Source organism: Armigeres subalbatus, chromosome 3 (genome assembly GCF_024139115.2).
Source record: "Armigeres subalbatus isolate Guangzhou_Male chromosome 3, GZ_Asu_2, whole genome shotgun sequence".
NCBI classification, from domain to species: domain Eukaryota; kingdom Metazoa; phylum Arthropoda; class Insecta; order Diptera; family Culicidae; genus Armigeres; species Armigeres subalbatus.
In genome coordinates, this window is record NC_085141.1 from 345,683,172 (window position 1) to 345,706,912 (window position 23,741).

At 38.5% G+C, this 23,741-nt stretch overlaps 2 protein-coding genes across 2 annotated transcripts in view; both read left to right on the plus strand.

Annotated features, from left to right (window-relative positions):
- LOC134225952 (exostosin-1-like) overlaps positions 1-23,741 on the plus strand; it is a 601,093-nt gene that overhangs the window by 118,563 nt on the left and 458,789 nt on the right.
- Positions 7,558-9,378, plus strand: LOC134221381 (uncharacterized). Its single transcript, XM_062700573.1, has 5 exons — positions 7,558-7,664; positions 7,718-8,092; positions 8,146-8,237; positions 8,299-8,770; positions 9,230-9,378. The coding sequence occupies exons 1-5, from the start codon at positions 7,580-7,582 to the stop codon at positions 9,376-9,378; spliced, it is 1,173 nt and encodes a 390-aa protein (XP_062556557.1). The 5' UTR covers positions 7,558-7,579.

The following is a 23,741-nucleotide window of genomic DNA, read 5'->3' on the forward strand; positions in this document are numbered from 1 at the left end:
GAGGTCAACTGCACCCACCGTTCCAAGCATTCTGACCAATGTGGCATATAAGAAGGTGCTAATGAAGTGAATCCGCGGGCGGTAACACTGGATTGAAAACAGGCTTCCGAACTGCTTGGAAAGAGGTTTCGAGAAGCGTAGAAGGATTCTCGTGCAAAGAAGCAACTGAGGTTTTCGAAAAAATACTTCATGCCTCTCAAATGGTGGCTTCCGGACCTTTAGACTCAAGATTTTAGTTCGGAAGTATATTCTTGACATATTATTCAACATTTTGTTTGGATCTGGTAGCTTACATTGTAGTTTTGCTCTTTCGACGTTTTTTTTTCTTTTGATCTGTTGTCCACAGCGAGTTGTAGAGGGCCGGATGCGATAGGCTTTGATTTACAGATCATCATGCATATTAGATACAAGACAATGTTTCGAAATTAAAAACATTACACTTTATCAATAAATTTTGTTTTTTTTTAATTCTTGGCTGTGGCATTGGCACAGCACATGTTTCGGAATGGACGAATTGATATGAAATTCACGTGTCTTGGAGCGACTCAATCAAGTGTCGGTCTTTCACCGTCATCAGTCGTCTGAGTACACGCATGCGTAGAACAATCACACTTTAGCCAAGTAAGCCTTTTACACAGCAGAGTGTGATTGATTCACACTCTATACAAATCAACACCCTCCTTAGCCGTGCGGTAAGACGCGCGGCTACAAAGCAAGACCATGCTGAGGGTGGCTGGGTTCGATTCCCGGTGCCGGTCTAGACAATTTTCGGATTGGAAATTGTATCGACTTCCTTGGGCATAAAAGTATCATCGTGTTAGCCTCATGATATACGAATGCAGAAATGGTAACTTGGCTTAGAAACCTCGCAGTTAATAACTGTGGAAGTGCTAATTGAACACTGAGCTGCGAGGCGGCAATGTCCAAGTGGGGGATATAATGCCAATGAAGATGAAGAAGATGAAGAATACAAATCAACAACCAGCCCCCTTTCCCCGTTGTTGGGGGCATAGAGTGTGGTGATCTCGAATAATAAAAAGGTGGGCTCGCTTGACTGTGGATATACAACAGTAAAGCACATGTGAAGATTGGACAAATCAAGCATCCGAAAGATATTTAATTTGCAAAAAAGAGCTAACCGCGGTGGAGGTTAGTACTCGGATTCTGAAGGCTTTTTCGCAAACGTGACCTTTAAGTGGTCTCGTTTTGTAAAGGTTATCACGCCTATGTAGAGAGTAGGGGGTTGAGGGTTCGAGTCCCTCCAAGACACGTGGATTCTTTTTCGCAAATTTCATATCAATTTGTCAATTTCGAAACATGTGCTGTGCATATGCACAGCTAAGATATTTAACAAAAAAAGATTTTCGTATGGCCGAGGTGCCGAATAATATTCAATTATTAATAAATTTTGATTGGAATTGTAATACATCCGCCATTACGCATTTGTGTCCGAGGTACCCCCTAGGGACTGCGATGGTACCCCCAGGGGTACATGTACCCCAGGTTGAGAACCGCTGCCATAGGCCAATTTGGCCAGTTTTCAATAGGAAACAATGGGGCAGGATTACCCTTCGAATGTAACTTATAGCGCACAAATCGGATCAAGATAAATGCCTATAAGATGAGTGAGTTTTATTTTGCGCACATACATACACACACTCACACACATACGCACAGACAAACATCATCTCAGTTCGTCGAGCTGAGTCAATTTGTATATACCACCATGAGTCTCCGGACATTCTATCAGAAAATCGTCTTGGATATCTAGCCTTTTCGTTACACCTTCCTACGTGTAGATTGTAAATGGCTGTTGTTCTTGATTATCATATATATAATAGCTCTGTTTATCTGCCCGGTGACTAGCTAACCAGACGCAGCACGCGGGGAAATTCTCACAAAAAAAATATTTGACACTTCAATTCTTTTTTTTTTCTATTAGATGCAGACAACAAAACCAGTGACAACCTTAGACAACCAGACACAGCATTTGATGAAAAAAAATCACAGACAACAGACGTTGAAAATTTTGATTTTTTAAATGCAGAAAAGAATCTATAACTCTTAAAAATTGAAAAAAAAAAACACTTGCCACGGGCGCTATTGTGTCCACGAATAAACTAGTTTGATAATATTAAACTTGTTTTACAAATGTTTTTTGTCGAGTTTTTTATTTTTCAATTTGGGGTAACATTGATCAACCATTTTTCTATAGAGAAGGCGTGTGCAAACGCCTGTTAGGAAATTATAGTTGGAATCTCTTACGCTGAGGCGACGTGCATCGATTGTTTCGAGAAAGACATCCTCACCGCTAGCGGAATAATCTGGTTTTCAAACAAAATTTCGAAAGAAAAACTATAGATTAATCAAGAAAATAAGTTTGCTTATCACATAACCATAGGAACGACCTAAATTTTTTTGTTATTATACTTGTTTTGAGTACTTTTTTGGCAAGTTGCTGTGAGTTCAAAAATTAATGTTGATTTTATTGTTCAAATTTTGGCGAAAAATAAATTCAAATTCATCAGAAGGCAATATCATTCAGCAACAAATTTAGTCAAGATTAAGATACCTAACTCACAATAAGTAATTGTGATAACAGGAAATAATATGTTTTTCATTTCCTGTAAATGGTGAAACTGATCAATGTTACCCCGCTGATCAATGTTCCCCCGGATTACGGTACCTACGCAAATCCTTTTAGGAATACCTTCGGAAGTTCTTTCAGTCCTTCCGATGTTTCTTTAGGATTGCCTTTGGAAATCCTTTCAGGAGGTTCTTCGGAAATTGATTTAGGAATTTCGTTGGAATATATTTTAGAAATTCTGCTAGTACTTTCTTAGTGAATCCTTTCGGAAACTCTAGGAAACAAAATCCTAGAATACCTTCGAAATTTTCCTCAGGATTTTTTTCCAGATATCCAGGAATTCTTTCAAAATTTCTTATAGAAATTCTTTCGGTCATCCCTTCAATTATTTTTTTGGCAAATCTTCTAGAGATTCCTTTAGATCTTCGGAGAATCCTTTATTTATTTCTTCTTCCTTCTTTTAGGAATCCTTGGGAAATTTCATTTGCAAATTCTTTTGGGAATTACCTAGAGAATCCTTTCGAATTTCCGTTAGAAACTCCTACGAAAATTCCCTTAGAAATTTTTATTTCATTCTTCAATAATTTTCCGGAAGAATTCTTTCAACAAATTTTCTGGAATAATTTCTGCAGGAATTTTGAAAGGAATATTACAATGTTTTACTAAAGGAATTTCTGGAGAAATTTATGAAAGCCTTTCTTGAGGTTCTACGGAAGAATCCTAGGAGGAATACCCAAGTCACCAAAAGCTCCTTAAAAAGTACGTTTTTCGCTTAGCCATCTCTGTCAAGCTGATTTTATGAAAAACGAACTTTGAGAGGAACTTGTGGTTATTCAAATGAACTACTGTGCAAATTTTATGAATTACTAGCAGACCCGACGATCTTCGTATCGATTTGAATTGATTTATTCTCGGATTAGTTCTCGAGTCATGCAGAAATTTATGCTTCATTTGTATGGGAGCCCCCTTACCAAAAGGGGGAGAGGTTTGAACCACCACAGAGATATATCTTCCCTTCCAAAACCTCCACATGCCAAATTTAGTTCCATTTGCTTGATTAATTCTCGAGTTATGAAGAAATTGGTGTTTCATTTGTATGGGAGCCCCCCTTTCTAAATGAGGGAGGGGTCTCGAACTATCTTAGGAACCTTCCCCGGCTCCAAAAACCACTGCATACAAATTTTCATGCCGATCTGTACAGTAGTTTCCGAGTCTATAAGGGTCAGACAGACAGAAATTCATTTTTATGTATATAGAGAAGAAAAAGAAATTTGTAAGTATATAGATTCCTGGAGAAGTACCCGAAAGAATTTCTGAAGGATTTTCTGGAGAAATTTTGGAAGAAATTCCGGCAGGAGTTTCCAAATGTATTTCAGGGGGAATTTTAGAATGTATTCTTGAATAATTTCACAAAGAACAACACGAATAAATTTTCAAAAATATTTACCTAACGAATTTCTTAAAGAATTTGCTGAAGAACTATTCTGCCGCTAAACGCAAGTCGAGCACGTCTGTATATGGACCTCCATATACAGATGTGCTCGACTTGCAGATAGCGGCAGTATTAGGCATCCACAAAAAAAAAACTCAAATGGAATTTTCAAAGAAAAACCTACTGGAATTTTTATATTACTTACTCACTTACTTTTTATATAAACTTCTTAAATAATGTTCATAAAAACTTCTAGATAACAAAGGTATTCATTCGGAAATTACAAGCTTTAAAATTTTACAAGAATTCCGTCAAGGACATCTGAAGAAATTCCCTTCGGAAATTCTTGCGCAAATCCGGACAATAGTAAAACAAAACCCTGTTTTGGATCTGGAATTAGGACTCATAATATAATTCCAAAAATATAGGGATTGAAGTCAATCCAACATCATACTTCTTCGGATATTCTCAAGAATTCCTTAGGAATTTACTTCAGGAGTTGCTTCGGAAATTTCTCCAGAAATTTTTTAAAGTATTCATTGAGGTGAGATTTTATGAATTTATCCAAAGGTTTGTTCGGAATTTGATTCAGAAGATCTTTAATGCATATCTTTAAAAATTCCTCCAGAAATTCCATCGTAAATTACTCTAAGTAATCCAACGGTAACTCCTCTAGTGATTCATTATTAATTTCCTCAAAGAATGTCTTCAAAAATCCTCAGTAAATAAATCAAGAAACACCTTCTGAAATTCCTTAGGAATTCTTTCCAAAATTCATTCCGAAATTTGTCTAAGACTGCTTTTGGAAAATCCTCCGGAGGTTCCTTAAGGAATTCCTTTAACAATCCACCTGAATAACTTTCAGGAATTACCAAATAAATTCCTAAGGGAATTTCCCAAGGAACTTGAATTTAGGGGATAGATACAGAAATTATTTTGGAAAACTTCAAGACATTCTTTCTAAAATTCAAAGAAGCAATTCTAGGAATTCCATCTGATTTTCCCTAAATAATTCCTTCAAATTAGGAAATCAGTTTACGATATACGATAGCGCCTGGATGCTGGCAACGGCAGGTAGAACACCAGCCACTATATGTGATTCATTGCACAATGGGGAAATCCGATTTCAAAGGTGGAAAAAATTGATAACTTTCTTCACGAACAACTTACAGAAGAGATCAAGAGCTTATTCGAAAGGGAATTTTGCAAAGAATTCAGTGAGTGCTGTTTCATGGACGTGGAACGCTTCTGTATGTAGTTATTGAGCTCGTTTTGCCCGAATGCCCCATATATCGCGAGTTTCCAAACTATTTGTCATTTTATCTTTAGGACATCGTTCTAAAATTGTATTTATCTCTTCACTGTGGACCCACAGAAGTGCACTAAATATATTTTGTTGATAAAAGTTGGAAATTTAAGGGATTTTGGGGTCAAATAAGCATCAAAGTGCATTTTATGCGCAATTTTCATGTATTGTGTAAAAAATAGTAATATTTACAGATAAGTGTTAATATTATTGTATCAAAGTGTTGAACAGATTTTGACAAATGTTTGCCGAACAAAGATTAATGAAATAAATCGTTTCACAAATGTTTTATTTGGTTATTTATTGAGTAAAAAACGATTTTTAAAAACTTTCGAATAGCACCGATGCCAAACATTTCCAAACCATATCCGATAGCACAACTAGACAAGAATAGTCATATGTTATGAGTCTTGATGTGATCATTGATAGGAGGTGATGGGAGATACTCTTTTTTCTTACCTTTTTGCCCAAATTCCCCTATGAAATAATATACCTCAATGATTCTGAGCAAGGAAAGTAATGTAATGACGTAGTAATGTTAATTTAATTGATATTTTCCAATGATATAATAAAAATAACAAATAATCATATAGTTCAATAAAAATATTGAATTACAGGGGATTTAGGGGTCATACAGCTCATTTAATGTAACTTTTTATACAAAATAGGTTAACTTTTCTCTCGAGCGACTCACAGATAAGGTTAAGGGCTTATTCGAAAGCGAATTTTCCAAGAAATTCAGTGAGTGATGTTTTATAGACGTGAGACACTTCTGTATGTAGTTATCGAGCTGGTTTTGCCCCAATGTCCCGTACATCAAAATTTTTCATATTTTGGTACTTTTATCTTTCAAAAATTACACTGAAATTCTGTTTTCCTCTTCATTGTAGATCCATACATAGAACTATACATATTTTGTTGGAAAAAGTTGGAAATTTAATGGATTTTGGGGTCGAATAATCATCCACTGCATCTTTGTGAATTTTTCATGTATTCTGTAAAAAATAATAATTTGCACTATATTACGTCGAATGATCATTTAGGGTGATTATACGGTGATTTAAAAACTTGTATGCATTGATGTAGCTCTACATTAGGGCAGTTCAAATTGGAAAAATGTGTTCAAAATCAAGCTCCCATATCTAAGATCGAAAGATATTATAGTATTAAGCACTCTGACAAAATTTCAGCTCATTTGGACAAGGTTTAATGGTGGCGCGAAGACGATTAAGTTTTACATGCAAATTACTATGGAGAACGAGATGGAGAATCGGTTATCTACATTCGACATGCTGTAATTTTGCTTGATTAGATCCAATTCTAGTAGTCTCTGCTGGAGTTAATGTTCAAATCTATCCTTAACATTTTTCTAGAAGACATATAACCATTATAAACCAGTTTTCATAACAAAATTATTAAAATATGTAAAACCTTGCTGTTAATAGAACACTTTTTGAAAGGCAAGTTTCGCCGATAGGGCATCAATGATGTTGTGATTACTGTTACTTAGTAACTGTTTTCTTTATTTGTTTTGGGTAGCTACTTACCTCACGTATAATGAAATTGAGCGACAAATTCAAATTCACACAATGGAGTTAAGGAAAGATCCGGTGTGGCTTGTCGGACGTCCAATTTCAGCAGTTGAGGAGTCGAAGCTTCCAAGCAATAGAGAGGCATTGCAGCTTTACTTTTACTATATCAAGAATGGAAGAAAATACGCGGCACGCAAGGCATGCAACATGATCTCTGATGTTTGGAAAACCTTTGGCATTCCAACTCGACGATCAGATTATCCCCTGAAGATGTTGTTGCAGCTCCATGATAAATGGATTGCCTTGAGGAAGAGCAAATGGAGAGATGAAGAAGTTCATACTCAACAACGGACAAATTTTGATTTGATTTTGAATGAACTGTTCGATATTGGCCAGAAGGGCAATTCAGTTCATACTGCGGCTGTGAACAATGTTCCAGATAAACCAGCCGATTTTAATAACTCTGCATTCGAGAGGAATTTTGACATGAGCTATTTGGACAACATAGATACGGACCCGGATTTTGAACCCCCGGAAAAGAAAAAAATGAAAACATGCGTAAGTCAAGATTTAAGTATGGCACTCGATCGCGGTGGCATTTCGAACGCGAAAGCAACAATGATTATTGCGGCGACGGCTTCTAGTCTAGGCCATCCGATTGAAGAATTGTTTCGACCATTAGACGTGCTCGAATGAAAATTCGCAAATGTGTTGCAAATGAGATGAAAGCAAGCTTCTCGTCAGACGATTATTGGGTTGTGCATTGGGATGGGAAGCTTTTACCGGATTTGACCGACGGTGGATCAGGTAATCTTCTTATTATTCACAAAAGTATCAGCTACCAGAAGTTATGCTTACAGGCCAGTTAGTTGACCGTCTTCCCGTAATTATTTCTGGAAAAGTAACAGAACAACTGCTTGGAGCACCCAAGATAGAAACTGGAACTGGAGCATCACAAGCAGAAGCCGTGTACAAGTGTTTAGTGGATTGGGGTGTGCAAGACAATGTGGTAGGAATGTGCTTTGATACTACAAGCTCGAATACAGGACATAAATCCGGAGCATGTACATTGGTTGAACGAAAATTAGGCAGACCTTTGATGAACCTCGCATGTCGCCATCACGTATTAGAACTCGTACTAAAAGCAGCATTTGAAGATCAATTCGGTACATCAACTAGCCCCCAAATACCTATGTTCGAGAAATTCCGCCGGGAATGGCATGCACTTGACCACAGTAAGAAATAAAATTTGTAGTAATTCCATTTGTATAATATTTGTTGTTAATAGGTGAACATTCCTCAATTGAATTTTCTCGAAATCAAGCAAAGCTAATCAGCAACCGACAAGAAACTATTTCGTTCTGCAAAATGCAGCTGAAGGTAAACTAATTTTTAATGATGTGTGTTCTGCTGAAATCACAGTTCAAAATGGTATTTATAGAATTTTCTACCCAGAGATGATTACAAGGAGTTACTGGAACTTGCCCTCTGCTTTCTTGGAGAAGCTCCAATAAGTTCATTCAAAAAACCAGGACCAGTACACAGAGCTAGGTGGATGAATAAATGCATATATGCTCTGAAAATATATTTGTTCCGGAAACAGTTATTGCTATCTGTTACAGAAGAAAAATCTCTTGAAAAATTTTGTATATTCATCGTGACAACATATATTCCTTCATGGTACACAGCACCGTTACCGTTATGCGCAGCACGATGGGATACACTGTTACTCAAGTCATTGGCCAAAAGGAAAAAGGATAGTATGTGGAAGGCGGCTGCAGACAAATTCAAGCAACATTTGTGGTACCTTTCTCCCGAATTAGTTGGAATGGCTTTTTTTGATGACGATTTAGAGGTGGGAATTAAAAAGAAAATGGTCAACACGTTGAAAAGAGCTCCAGATCACGTTGGAGGTAAACGAGCTAAAATATGTACAATGGATGTACGAAAAATCTGCATATCAGATTTTGTGAATTCCGAAACCAGAAATTTATTTGCAAGATTCAAAATAAATACCACATTTCTGGACAAAGATATTCAATATTGGAGAAATGATAAAGAATATCTTAGCGGTCAGGAAAAAATCAAGAATATCCGCGTAACAAATGATAATGCGGAAAGAGGAGTTAAATTGATAACTGATTATAATGATAAAATTACTAACGATGAAGAGCAGAAGCAATATCTTCTACAAACTGTCAACAAACATAGGGCGAGTATCCCCTTTCCAAAAAAAACTATATGTATAAATACAATAAATAAGTAAAACAAAAAGATATTATGGCCTTTTGATTGATTATCTACTTTTGTCATAATGTGCATTCAGGGAAAGCGATTTTAATTTTGGCTTTCATCCTTCAATGGTTCTATAGATGCTTTGCGTATAATAGTTAGGTGGACATTCGTAATGTTTTGTACCAGTATGCCGTTGATATGCAAATCCTTTGGTCCAACGATAAATCGAGACACGATTCAGAGGATCGTCGCACAGTATGGCAAGAAAAGAACGATGCTTCCATAACAATGGGAAGATAGGCTTGCTTCATCATTCGTAGATAGAGAGCATGTCATATTTTAGGTTCAGGAGAAAGTGTGAATGAAAGACATATGTTTAGACTATGAATGCCAAAAATATATACTCCGTGGAATCAAATTTCAGTATAATGCACAAGTAAGGTTCTCATCATTGAGGTGTATTTTATTAAAACAATTATTCATTCATTATATTTTTAAAATAACCATTTGTTGTATTGCTGTTCAGTAACTATTCAATTATTCATCTTCTTGAATGAATCGAGTATAATTCCATTAATAATGTTTATTGAACATATATTTTATTCTAATGTTTACGTACTCTAACTATTGAATTAATTATTGATTTAAATGTGCTTTAATTGATTTGCTGTTTATTCAAAAGTTCAAAAGATGCGCCACTACTACATGATTCATTTTTGATTTCTTAACCATTATGACTCGAAGGCGACCTGAGAATTCAAAAATACAGGTGATGCTGCAGTATAACTTCAAGAGCATTCAGATTCTTGGGACCATTAAACAATAATTTCATTTCTTCTTGAGCTGCTACATGGCGGAGGGTTTTGCACTGTCGCAATATGAACGCAGGATTAAGAATAGAAATTATGATTAGAAAAACAAACATTGCAATGAACAATGTAATCTGGATACGTATCGAAATTGTCAACAGCCTGTTATATTAATAAATATTTGACACGAAAATATAAGTATCTCACCAAAGAACTTAATTCGCACTGTCACCATACAATAATCAAAACAAAGCTTTCAAATAGTTGCTAAGTAACAATTATTAAACACCATTGATGCCCTATCGGCGAAACTTACCTTTTGAAAAGTGTTCTAACAATAGCAAGGTTTCATATGTTTTATAACTTTCGTTATGAAAGCTGGTGTATAATGCATATATGTCTTCTAGAAAAATGTTCAGGGTAGATTAAAGTATCAACTCCAAGTGAGACTACTACAATTCGATCTAATCAAGCAAAATTACAGCATATTGAATGTAGATAATCGATTCTTCATAGTAATTTGCATGTAAAACTTAATCGTCTCCGCGCCACCATTAAACCTTAACCAAATGAGCTGAAACTTTGTCAGTGTACTATCTACTATAATATCTTTCGATCCTAGGTATGGGAGCTTGATTTTGAACACATTTTTCCAATTTGAACTGCCCTACTCTACATATGGTCAATTTTGGCGAAATCTTCAACCTATTGATTATCCAGGTATTTACAGATAATAAGTAGTTGATATTATTGTCATAATTTTGACGTAGGACTTGCGTCTTTCTTTACTATACTGGGTGTCATTTAGATTTTTGAAAATTGAGAGCGTTACGCTGAGAGGGAAGATTTCAATCGTTAGTAGCGCCTTTATCTTTCGATGGATTTTGAAGATTTATATATCAATCGACTCGGACACTCTCCAGCAATTTGTCAATATCATTGCAACTTAAGATTATTAACGATAAGCTATTGAAATTTTCAATTCTTGTCAAAGCAAATAAAAGTTTCATATATAACCAAACCCGTGCATTCCTAACACGGGCATCAGAATGCAGTATCCCACGGGCCTTCGGGTCCAACGCAAGATTTTCTTTGTGTATAAAGAAGCAGTACCTGCCGTGTGAGATTCAGAACAATTCGTGACAGCAGCGCGTACTGCTGACGTGCTTTTTGCTCGCGCATTTTTCGTTTCGTTCGTTCGTTCGCTGCGTTTACCTACACAGCATGCAGTCGCCAGCGGGAGAGCTGCCGGTGGGTCTGCGAATATGCATGAATGAAGAGGACGCTTTTTCTTTCTGTACTTGATGATGCTCGGATGCGATGGATGCGATCGCCCATCGCATTGCTCGGAGTTCACCGATAGAGGCAGTGGTGGTACTTTTTTTTTTACTTACGGATCCTGTACACCTCCGGTGGTGCAAAGGGCCAACTTGAAAGATCTCCATCCTGAGCGTTGCCCGGCTATCGCTTTAACCTGTTGCCAGGTTAGATTTCGGTCGACTTCTTTTATTTCTTTATTGAGGCTTCGCCGCCATGAGCCTCTGGGTCTGCCTCTGCTGCGATGTCCCGCTCGGTTCCAGTCTAATGCTTGTTTACAGATTTCGTTTCCGCCCTACGTAGAGTGTGGCCGACCCAGCCCCACTTCCGATCCCGAATTTCTGTTGCTATCGACCTCTGGTGACAATGACGATGGAGCTCGTTGTTTGAGATCCAGTTGTGAGGCCACCAGGCCCGAATTATATACCACAGGCATCTGTTAATGAACACCTGCAGCCGTTGAGTGTTCTCCACTGATACACACCATGTTTCGCTAGCGTATAACAGCACAGATTTCATGTTAGAGTTGAAAATTCGTTTTTGGTGCGTTCACTTATCTGCCTGTTTTTCCAGATATTTCTTAAACTCGCAAAGGCAGCCCTTGCTTTCTTGATCCGTGCGCCTATGTCGATCTTGGTACCGCCGTCCGACGCCATTTGGCTACCAAGATATTGGAAGCTTTCAACATTCTCCACTGGTTGCCCGGCTACTGTGAAACTGGAAGGAGTCGCCGTGTTTACATCCAACGATTTGGTTTTGTTGACGTTGATGACTAAACCTGCCGAAGAGGAGCGCTCGGCAAGGTCGTTGAGCTTACTCTGCATATCAGAGCGCCGTTGCGCGAGGAGTGCAACGTCATCAGCCAATTCGAAGTCGTTTAGATTCTCCATGGTTATAGGCTGCCATAACAGCCCGCGGTTTGGTTCACGGTCAATCGCACCTACCAGAATCTCATCGATTACGATGAGGAACAGTAACGGTGATAGGATGCATCCTTGCCTCACACCAGCTACGACCCGGATAGGGTCGGACAGGACCCCATTGTGCAGCACTCTACACGAAAAGGCCTCGTACTGTGCTTCGATGAGGCCGATGATTTTCTCAGGAACTCCCTTGCGTCTCAGGGCGCCCCACATATTCTCGTGATTGAGACGGTCGAAAGCTTTTTCGTAGTCAATGAATACCAAGTAAAGGGACTCTTGGAATTCGTTGACCTGCTCCAGAATGATGCGGAGCGTGGCAGTGGTGGTAGATGAAGAAAAATAAAATTAGCCCTGACAGATTTGGATTGCTCATCCACGGATTGTGGAAGTGATTGGTTCATAATCCACATGATACCGTGATGGGAACGAGTCGTGGCATATGGCATATGACTGACCATATGTTAATTTGTGGTTTGTACTAAACGACACGTACATTAAAACATGGTTAAACTATAACATTTCTGATTTCCTGATAAATATCTGATTAAAAAAAATACTTTCATTCGCATAAGGAAATAGCAATTAAAGATGCATAATCAACAATAGTGTTATTAGATTTATAGATTAGAAAATGTCCACGTCCATGAAACAGCACTCACTAAATTCTTTGCAAAATTCTTTTTCGAATAAGCTCTTGATCTCTTCTGTAAGTTGTTCGTGAAGAAAGTTATCAATTTTTTCCACCTTTGAAATCGGATTTCCCCATTGTGCATTGATTGATGTCGACGCCGGTGATAGGTAAACGTTGCAAGGTCGTATGTCTCAGCATTTCTCTGATTGTTGTTGCAAACCAGTTAGCTGAAGGGATGTTGGTTATGATGACTGCGGACAACGTAACAGTCTCAATCGTTACTCCCAAATCAGGCCCATTCAGGGAGCAATTGGCAGAGAACGAAGATAGCTAATGTCGTCTGTGATATAAAATGCAGGAATAGTCCGATTGCGAAGTGGAGAACTGTGGCGAATATCCGAATTCGGATGAGATTTATAAGTTGTCATCCACTGCAAATGCTGGCAGTTTATTTCCTTCTGCTAAGATGTTTTCTTATTTGCGATATTCTTGATTCAGTACACAATTTTTATTTTATATTTTTTTATGAGACTAATGCTTTATTACAAGAAGATGGTTATTTAAATGAAAGTGGTAACTAACAATGCATATATTTTCTCTCATTACAGGTAAGAAGGCATTTCGAATAAGTCGTTTAGTAAGTAAAAGTTGATTTTTCTAATAATATTTTCCGTACATGAAAATGGTTTAAATTTAGTATTTAAAAAAAATAAAACAGGTCATTGCCCTATCAAATTGATTTACCTAATTATTCCATGATATATGATCCCAAGTGAATTTATTAACAGACACTCCTAGTTCATCTCACATCGTAAGGCAACTGATACATGTTTTGTCTCCCTGCGGTTCACTTCAAGCTAACCGCAAAAGCCTTGGATATGAAACATGAAACGTAAAATTGATGAACCAATTCCTAATTAATTTGATACGGATTTGATTTGAAATCTACGAACAGAAATTTTTCCATATCTATTTCACTGATTAAGGAAAAATATTTCCCTTCCAGCATTCCGGATTATGTTTCGAACGCAGAACACGCCTTCGGCTATTCTTGCAGAATCGGAAACATATTTTCCAAGCGGATCACGTTTCCAGCAGCGTCACTGCTGCTTTAGCAACCCAATGAATAACGTGTTCTCCATGCGCAGGCAGCGGCCATGCTGATGGGAAATTTTCACCGATAAACATCCCGTTCCGAGCGAAGCAAAACCAGTACAATGTCAGGCGATACGTCTGTCACATTCTCACAGCCCTGTCCGAAAAGGTGCGATTTAAGTGCAGTGGCCCAGTATTCGGTTGGAGCTGCAGCTGCGTGGAACAAGGTCATCAGCAGTGCACTGTTTGTCCCCGTCCCGTAACGAACGTTAATTTATTCAAAAGCATTTCTTTCATTAGTGCAAGATGCTTTTCCCGCTCACCGCCAGCCTGCAGTTGATCCAGTGCTATACTAGTTAAGGGTATATGCAACAAGAATTTGTCTGCGGTTGAATCAAAATTAATGCATTTTCTTGAAACGGGGTCATGTTTTGGTATATTCAAATTATAATATCTTTAACAAACGGAATACTATCCCTAGCTAGGATCCGATTTGTTTATTCATGTTATTCAATTTTTGGAATTGACAGAACTCACGGTTGGGCACAACAAACTCTGAGTGATCGAAAATTATATTATCTCTGAAAACGGTATGTTGTTGATAACAAATTGAAAGCGACTCGTCGTTTCAAATCAACAAAAACAAAATTATATACTCAAATGACCCTTAATACTGGCTATTCCAACACATCTGTTCGTATCGCTCCGCTCGCTATCATTCCGGGAAAGGCTCTTAAAAGCCATTTTAGGCGAGCCACGTTTTTCCAGTGTTTTCCACCGTCCATCACGCCATGCCTCCCTTCCCCGAAACGGGGCACCTGCCCAGCAGAAGAAAAGCTCACACAAATGAAATTGTCCCTTATCTTTAAATTACCCCACTTTTCAAGACGGGGTTGGAAGAGCACAATACTGCTGAAAAAGCATTGCATCACGATTTGACCATTCCGTTTGGCTTTTATTTCTTCTGCAGCAGTTTCGCATTTTAGCTTCTTACCGTTTCTTTCCAGCTGGTACCTACACTTCTTTCAGTGGGGGTAGGTATCTCGCAATCGCTAGTCCTTGTTTAACGAAACGGAATTTCCTCCTAGCGATGCGATGGCCGCTGGTGGGCTGCCGGAAGGATGCGAGAGCGATGGTGGTAGTTCGCCATCGTCGTCGTCGTCTTCGTCGGTGACTGAAAAATACGTGTCTCATTATTTTTTACTCAAAGCTTGAACGATGAGACACGACGCCGATGTCTTCGGTGCGTCCAGGAGGTGGCCCGGGGAGGTTCCACTTGGTGCTCCAATTTGTTCATCAGGATCCAGAGCACTAATGCTACCGTGGTGGCTGTTGTCAGCGAGGATAACGTCGACTACAACGGAATTCGACGGAAAGTTCTTCCCTCATCCGTCGAATCTTGATGAATGTACGTACATGTGGCAGTTCTGTGATTGGAATTGTGTTTACGGCTTTTAAGCCAACTATATATCCGTGTAGCTCACAGAAGATTATCTTTGTTCGTATTGTTATCGTAATAAAGAGTCCGGATTCTTCGAGTCAGATACTAGCTATGGTGACGAATGATTATAATCTGATTGTATATTCATATCCATGAGTCAACTTACCTTCGATTTAGTACAAATATCGCATGATAATTCGAAACGTCATCATTGAGATAAGAACAAATTGCATCTCTACGCCACTTTAGTCCTGGTTGGATGGAGCACATGACGTCCTGTTTGATTCGCTGTTTTTGATAGATGTTTCAACATGATGGAATCAAACCCAAACCACATTGGTTCCATTTGAATTTGCGTGGCTTTGCGGCTTTTAATTTTCATTTCATTTATTTAGTTTACATCTAAACAGATCACACTGAATCCAGAGTCGTCCATAATTTTCCATAGCTCTACGCGGTCTATAACTGTCGTATGCCGCCTTGAAATCAACGAATAGATGGTGTGTTGGGACCTGGTATTCACGGCATTTTTGAAGGATTTGTCGTACAGTAAAGATCTGGTCCGTTGTCGAGCGGCCGTCAACGAAGCCGGCTTGATAACTTCCCACGAACTCATTCACTAATGGTAACAGACGATGGAAGATGATCTGGGGTATCACTTTGAAGGCGGCATTGAGGATGGTGATCGCTCGAAAGTTCTCACACTCCAGCTTGTCGACTTTCTTGTAGATGGGGCATATAACCCCTTCCTTCCACTCCTCCGGTTGCTGTTTAGTTTCCCAGATTCTGACTATCAATTGGTGCAGGCTAGTGGCTAGCTTTTCCGGGCCCATCTTGATGAGCTCAGCTCCGATACCATCCATACCAGCTGCTTTATTGGTCTTTAGCTGTTGGATGGCATCCTTAACTTCCCTCAAGGTGGGGGCTGGTTGGCTCCCATCGTCAGCTGAACTGACGTAGTCATTTCCTTTACTGCCTTGACTTTCACTGCCTGTACTATCAGCGCCATTCAAATGTTCCTCGTAGTGCTGCTTCCACCTTTCGATCACCACACGTTCGTCCGTCAAGATGCTCCCATCCTTATCCCGGCACATTTCGGCTCACGGCACGAAGCCTTTGCGGGATGCGTTGAGCTTCTGATAGAACTGCATCCATCATGCTCTGATCGAATATTTGATCGCAACATTTAAAACACATTTTTGATCTTTACAAACAATTCCATTACAAGTCTTTACCAAGGAGACTTTCAGCCCTAGGCTGGCTCGTCTCCCATTCCATTACTGAACAAATGATTCCACACTAACTATTCGTTTTATCAATGACTTGAAGGAAAAGTTATTTAGAATTATTTAGCAATATTTCTTTGGCAAACGTGTTTGATGTGTGTTTAACTGAAGGAATAAAAAATGCCATGACGTCGATGAATGCCCCGACTCTTCTAGTTGACAAACCACCATACTTTTATGCGAAACCGTGATAAGACCGCATCTGATTCTTTGAAACATCCAGCGAAAATCTTACGTGACACTACTGGTCAAACCACAAATGATGGCTCAGCAAAACCAGCAGACGGCTTTGGGACATTTTTAGGAACTTTTTTCAAAGGGGCGTATTTGAATTTGAATTTTTGGAATGACGATTGTGAAAGTGTGACATATATAGGAGGGGGGTTTGAAAATGGCATTCTTTTGCGTTACGTAATTAATGGATCTTCCCTAACGTCAGTTGGACAAAATGTACTGAACAGAGAGAGAAAGTGTCATTTCAAATTTCGAGGTCTAATACAGTTACGCCTATTTGAGACTAAAATAAAAACTCCCCCTAAAAAATTTGAAAATTGCCAATAAGGAAATCAGGGTATGAGCAATAAATAAATATTCAATTTCCACAAATAAAACAAAATTTCCATAAACAATTAAGAATTTTCCACAAAAAAAAAGCAAATTATAAAAGAAGAATTTACCATAAAGAAAAGTGCTTATTTATTTTTGATTTGTGGAAAATTCTTAATTGTTTATTAAAATTTTGTTTTATTTGTGGAAATTTTATATTTATTTATTGCTTATACTCTGATTTCTTTATTTGCAATTTCCTAATTGTTCATAGAAATTTTTAATTTTTAATAGAAATTTTATTCTGCTGCCCCATTTGAAAACCTTGATTAATCCACCTTCCGTTGATGGTGCCTTTCTCGTGCATTATAAAAAATAGTTTCCGATTTGGACATTAGTAAAGTATTCTGCGGCGAATGCAACTTGTTGCAAGCAAATCAGTTATGAATAAGTGCCTGCAAAATGATTGTAATTTTTCCGATTTGTTTCAATAAAAAATGGCATTTTGGCCATAACTTCCGGTCCGATTGTCCGATATGATCAAATGTCAAAAGGAAATAATGGGACAGGTTTCTGCATCGAATGCAGCTAGTTGCAAGCAAATCGGTTAATAAGTGCCCAAAAATGAGTGACACTGTTGCTTATTTTTTTTTGGGTTGGTGTGCGCAGACAGACATACACACACAGACATCACCTCAAGTCGTCTAACTGAGTCGATCGCAATATTGTAAAAGAAAGGTGTGGAGGAAGTGGAGGCTTAATAGTATTAGTAATGCGAAAAACTTAAACAAAATTTGAGGGGAAGTGAGTGACGTCACATGGTTTCAACTTCTTGAACCCCTTGCTACTGACGAAACTAAAATATATTTTATAGAAAAAATAAGAACAGCTTCAGCAAGAACATTACTACACGAAAGTATAATAACTCGAATTATCAGGATTTCTATTTTCAAAAAGCACTTCATTCATGCTCTGCGTAATACAGATGGTTTAATACGAAAGACGAAAAACTGCACTTTATGTTTTAACAATATTTTTTCGGCAAAGTACCTATCGGCATAATCAGAGGGCGCTCAATGTTCCAAAAAAAAATCCTCAATTATCCGGAATATCCGCATTTTTCTGAAATAGATTAATAAATGCTTAATGAACTAATTAAAGAATGAACTACGCTCACCACGAAGTATTTTTTCTTGTTTATTGTTAGAATAACAAAATACTGGTTACTCCTAGATACGACCATAAGCCGCGTTGACGGGGGAAGTTGAAGAAAAATTAATAACAACCTCTGTGACGTAGGCCGTCGTCATATGACTAAGAGGTTGCTAAGACGCAATGGAAACGACGCACTACTACATGCAAACTGCCATGTAATACACTAAATGATCTCCTCACCTTTCTTTTACCATATTGAGTCGATCGGTATATAACGTTTTGGGTCTCCGGGCCTCCTATATAAAGTTTGTGTTTGGAGCGATCATATAGCCTTTAAGTATACTTAGTATACAATAAAGGCAAAAACTATTTTTTTTTGAGAAAAATGTTGCTAGGAGTCGAATGCTAGTGGCTCGTACCCGTTCCAACAGAGAGCGGTACAGTGTAGCAAGGGCAGAAGAAAAACGAATCCACCGCAGGAAAAAAGGCAACACGAAGAGAGTGTGATAGCTGAAGCGCAGGAGAACATGGATAGAAACGATATGCGGAGGTTTTACGCAACTGTCAATGGCGCGCGGTAAAACTGCGCCAGTGCCTGCTATGTGCAATGACCACCGAGAGGGGAATTTGCTGACAGACAAGACTATGGTGGCAGCCAGGTGGAAGGAGCATTTCGAAGATTTGTTGAACGGTGAAAATGAAGTCGGCGATGGTCAAGCTGTGGAACCACCAACGCTGGATGAGGTAAAGAAGGCTCTGAAAAACAGTAAAACTGCTGGGAAGGACGAGATCCCGGTCGAGCTTCTCAAACGCGGAAGTAGGCAGCTGCATCAATCAATCCACCACATTATCCAGAAAATATGGGAGGATGAAGAACTGCCTGCCGGCTGCTTGGATGGCCTTATATGCCCAATCTATAAGAAAGGGCACATACTAGAGTGTGTCAATTATAGAGGGATCACCCTTCTGAACTCGGCGTACAAAATCCTGTCGCATATCCTGTTTAATAGACTGACATCGCTTGAGGAGTCCATCGTCAGCAAATGCCAGACAGATTTTCGTGAGGGCCGATCAACGACGGATCAGAAGTTTAGCCTGCGGATGATTCTTGATAAATTCCGGGAGTACAACTTGCAGACTCACCGTCTGTTCATTGATTTCAAAGCTGCGTACGATTCAGTGAAAAGAAATTAGCCGTAGCAGATAATGTACGAACTTGGTTTTCCGGCGAAACTGATTAGACTGATACGTGCAACGCTGGATGGCTCGAAATCAAGTATTCGGATTGCAGATGAAGTGTCTACCTCGTTTGTGACCTTAGACGGATTGAAGCAGGGTGATGCATTTTCGAATTAATTGTTCAACATTGCAGCCGAAGGCGCTATTAGGAGATCTGGCGAGCAGAAGAACGGCACTATCATCACACGGTCGCATATGCTCCTGGATTTAGCGGACGACATCGACCTAATTGGAATCGATCGCAGAGCAGTAGTGGAGGCTTTCGTCTCACTGAAGAGGGAGACGGCGAGGATAGGCTTAGGCTTAACCATTAACTCTACCAATACAAAGTACATGGTGGCAGGTCGAGATATCTAATATCTAATTCTAATTAACGGAGAGCCACAAAAATAGCAATCAAAGCAATCGTGGTACTTCGCCAGCAGTCAAAGATATGTCGTCATCCATCACGCACTGGAGTGACAGTTTTCCAGCAGACTTCCGCTTGCAGCATGATGATCTCCACAATTCCCATCAGCATCCGAGAAGGATTCTTATCAGAACAGAATCGGAGAGGAATTTTCATCAGAATTCGTGGATCTCTGAATAATTCCTGTCAGAATCAACGAAGTATTCCAATCGCAATCCAGAAGAATCCAGAATTCACTGGATTATTTTCGTTGAGGGATACCTTAGAGAATATGTGGGGGATACACTTCATAGTCCATGAAGGATTTGCTTCAGAATTCATCCAAAATCGTGTGAAGATTTGTTTCGGAATCGTTCGGAGATTTTCTTCGGAGCACCTTGACGATTTATCAGAATACTCCCTCGACGACCGGAATCTCTCTGACGACTTGCTATGCAATTTCTCGGCAAATTGCTTCGGAATCATTCGACGATTCGCTTTGGAATACATAGTCGGTTTGCTTCGGAATTCCTCGAAGATTTAGTTCAGACTTTCTCGACGATTTATTTCGGAATCCCTCAACGATTTGCTTCAACATCACTGAAGGGTGCCCTGGGAATTGCTCTTTTCGGAATCCTTGGAGGATTTAATCGAAGTCGCTCGAAGATTTGCTTCGAGACCCGAGCAAAGGCAAATGACTGAAATGATATCAAACTGATAACAGGATTAGTTATCCTTATTATCATCTTGATATTTAGTTATCAATCATGTGATTAACTGTTAACTGAATAATAACAAAATGTATTATCAATACAAATTTGGTATTTTCTTCTAAATTTCGCGTCCTTCAGATATCGGGTTAAGCATTCTATTCTTTCAATAATAAAATTTCAACGATCTGGTGTGTTGTGGAGAAAACAATTTTGATCGCACGTTAGTCGATTTAGTAATGTGCTCAACCAAAAACTAATAGCTCAACTATTAACAGTTTAAACCTAGATTTAAACGCAAACGAGCAAGATCATCTGCAGTCAAACCTACAATAGTCGATGTTGAAAGGACGGTCGACTCATGGGAATATCGTGATGTGAAATAGAAAATCCTTTGGAAGGTGTTTGAATGGACCATCACAGTAGCCCAAAAATATGTTCAATTAGTCGACCCGGCTGACATTGTAAGCGAAAATGCGCGTTGTGGACTAGGTACCCATACGAAATATTCATATGAATGCTAATTCCGCGTGGCCATGGCCCCGAATTCCCACATAACCTTATGGATCAAAACCAACCTTTTTCGTACATTTCGGGCCCCCCGAAAACAGTCCGGCCCTGGATATACCGAATAGCAACATTTTTTCACGGATTATTTCTTCCTGGGATCAGCAGTGTTTATGTTTATACAGGTCGGACTCGATTATCCGGAGTATCGATTTTTTTTTCATTCCGGATAATCGAATCACTAGAAAAAAAAAAAGAATCTGCAATTAAATGACGAAAAACTTTTATTTTATTGTATTTACAGTGGTGTAGTCAGAAATTATTTTAGAAAAACCCTGATTAAACCGCCTAACGGTATCAGTGACTTTCTGGTGTATAAGAGAAAATAGTATTTTTGCCATAACTTTTCAGTCCATAGTCCAAATACAGCCAATTTTCAATATGAAATGATTTATTTATGTATTTATTGTACATCGTCTTCAACTTATAAATTGCACAGACTGATTGTTTGACTTAATCCTATTTTTTTAAATTAATTTGCTAACATTAAAGTCGAAATATCAACACACTTCGTTGAATAGTCTGCAGCATAAGTCTAATGGATTATTTTGCTAATGTGTGCGGTGGCTACGGATCCATAACAGTTGACGATTCCTGAGTTTACGAGACGGTCCATGAAATCGAACATCTCCAGGATGTAATGGCAGTCGATGTTGCACGTTATGCGCGTTGCACGAAATGATGAGACAGGATTTCCATTCGAATCGAACTTGTTGGTTGAGAATAGGTATCAAAATAATAGCTAGACTATTTACGCACTTTTAGTACAAATCATAGTATTTTGACCATTATTTCTGAATCTAAAATTTGATCTAGTCAATTTTCAACAGAAAGCAATAAAAATTGGGAGTCAATTGTCCGATCTATCAATTTTTCAATAGGAAACAATCTAAAGGCTCCCCCAGACCTAAGTGATTTTAGCGCCGCAACGGCGAACACTAGTCGTCGCGACTTTATCGTTGGGTCGCTGTAGGCAATGTTTCAGTTACTCTTCCACTCCAACGACGACAGAATCGCATTCGATTTGCGTTAGAATCGCGTCGCGATTGTTCGGTCACGTGTGTTAGGGGGATCCTAAATTGGATTTTCCATTAAATGCAACCAGTCGCAAGCAAATTGGATAAGGAAAAGTGCCAAAAAATGGGCCCCAATTCGCCGACCATAGATGATCGGTACATATATAATATTATGGATCACCGAGCCATCTAAAATATGTTTGTTTTTGGAGCGAACATATAGCCTTTCGGCACACTCCGTTTCCGATGGAGACAAAAAGGGGTCTTTAGAATCAAAACATTAGGCAATGATCCGCACATAAAATAACCATTTACAGGTCCTCCCAATCTCTTCTTGGTAACGTGTTTCCGTTTGTTGCTGAAGATTTTCCCGTGGAAATTCGCGATTTTTGCGTTATGAAATTAATGGATTATTCCTCAAAGGGTGATATTCTGCAAGATAAATTCCTTTAGAAAAACTCCAATTGTAAGGACATTGATGCTGATGGAGCATTTTGACTTGTTTTACACATGATCCTCTATGGCAATTGTACTAGAAAGAAGCGTTTTATCACAACGTCGGTGGGGGAAATATTTTTCTGCCCCTTTTTTCGCCTTTGCATCAGGTGACGAGCAATTCGTTTTCATGTCTTGTTCTGATAAAAAAAAGCCATCGTCGTTAATTATAAATCGAGAGTGAATTATGCAACCCATGTTATGCACCCAAACACATCGTTCTAAAGTGGCGTGGTTACGTTATCATCTGTCAAATGGGCGACTGTTTTGTCTCAAATGCAATAGCTTAATTGACAATCAATCAAGTAATAGCATGAAAGGAAAATAGGAAACGAACTTCCACGGAAAAGTTCTTGAAGCGAGAAGTTTGTGGACATGTTCTAAAGAAAATAATTGATTCATGGAAAGAACATTAAATATGTAGAACACCCCTATTTCGGTCCCTCCCATACAAGCTACGTTCATATTTCTTCATATAAGTAATTCTATTTTGTATGAATATAACAGTAATATAATTAATTGAATTCAGGAAGTTGATATACAACCCTATAGTCAAACTTCTATACACGAAACGACCCCCTTTTCAACCCCCTCCCATAACCTAGATACGTCCCACTGTTAAAATAATCATATTTTATATTATAGTATTGAAATAAAAATTTAGAATAAAATAAAATTCGAAGAAGAAAAATACTCCGGATAATCGAGTCTAAAATTCCGGATAATCGAACCCCGGATAATCGGGTCCTCGGATAATCAAGTCTCCGGATAATTGAGTCCGACCTGTATATGCATATGAAAACATGAAACATTTCACTGTGAAATGCAAGGTTGTGGTTTAGTTTGAATAAAACCTATAACCGAAATCGATTTACAGCATTGCGCTGCTAGCAACCTAATGATTGAGGATATAAGAGAAAAACTAACATAAGCCTAGTATTTAATTTGTCACAACTGAAAACAAAATGTATTCAATAAAAGGACGATGAACCGTATTTATTCGTCATTTCGGTTATCATTTTTGTTATGCT

Bases quoted from the DNA above. Each gene is read 5' to 3' on its own strand.
- LOC134221381 (XM_062700573.1), top strand. From the start codon at position 7,580: ATGAAAGCAAGCTTCTCGTCAGACGATTATTGGGTTGTGCATTGGGAT. The intron at 7,665-7,717 runs GTAATCTTCTTA...TTATGCTTACAG, and splicing joins TTTGACCGACGGTGGATCAG to GCCAGTTAGTTGACCGTCTT. The intron at 8,093-8,145 runs GTAAGAAATAAA...TGTTGTTAATAG, and splicing joins ATGGCATGCACTTGACCACA to GTGAACATTCCTCAATTGAA.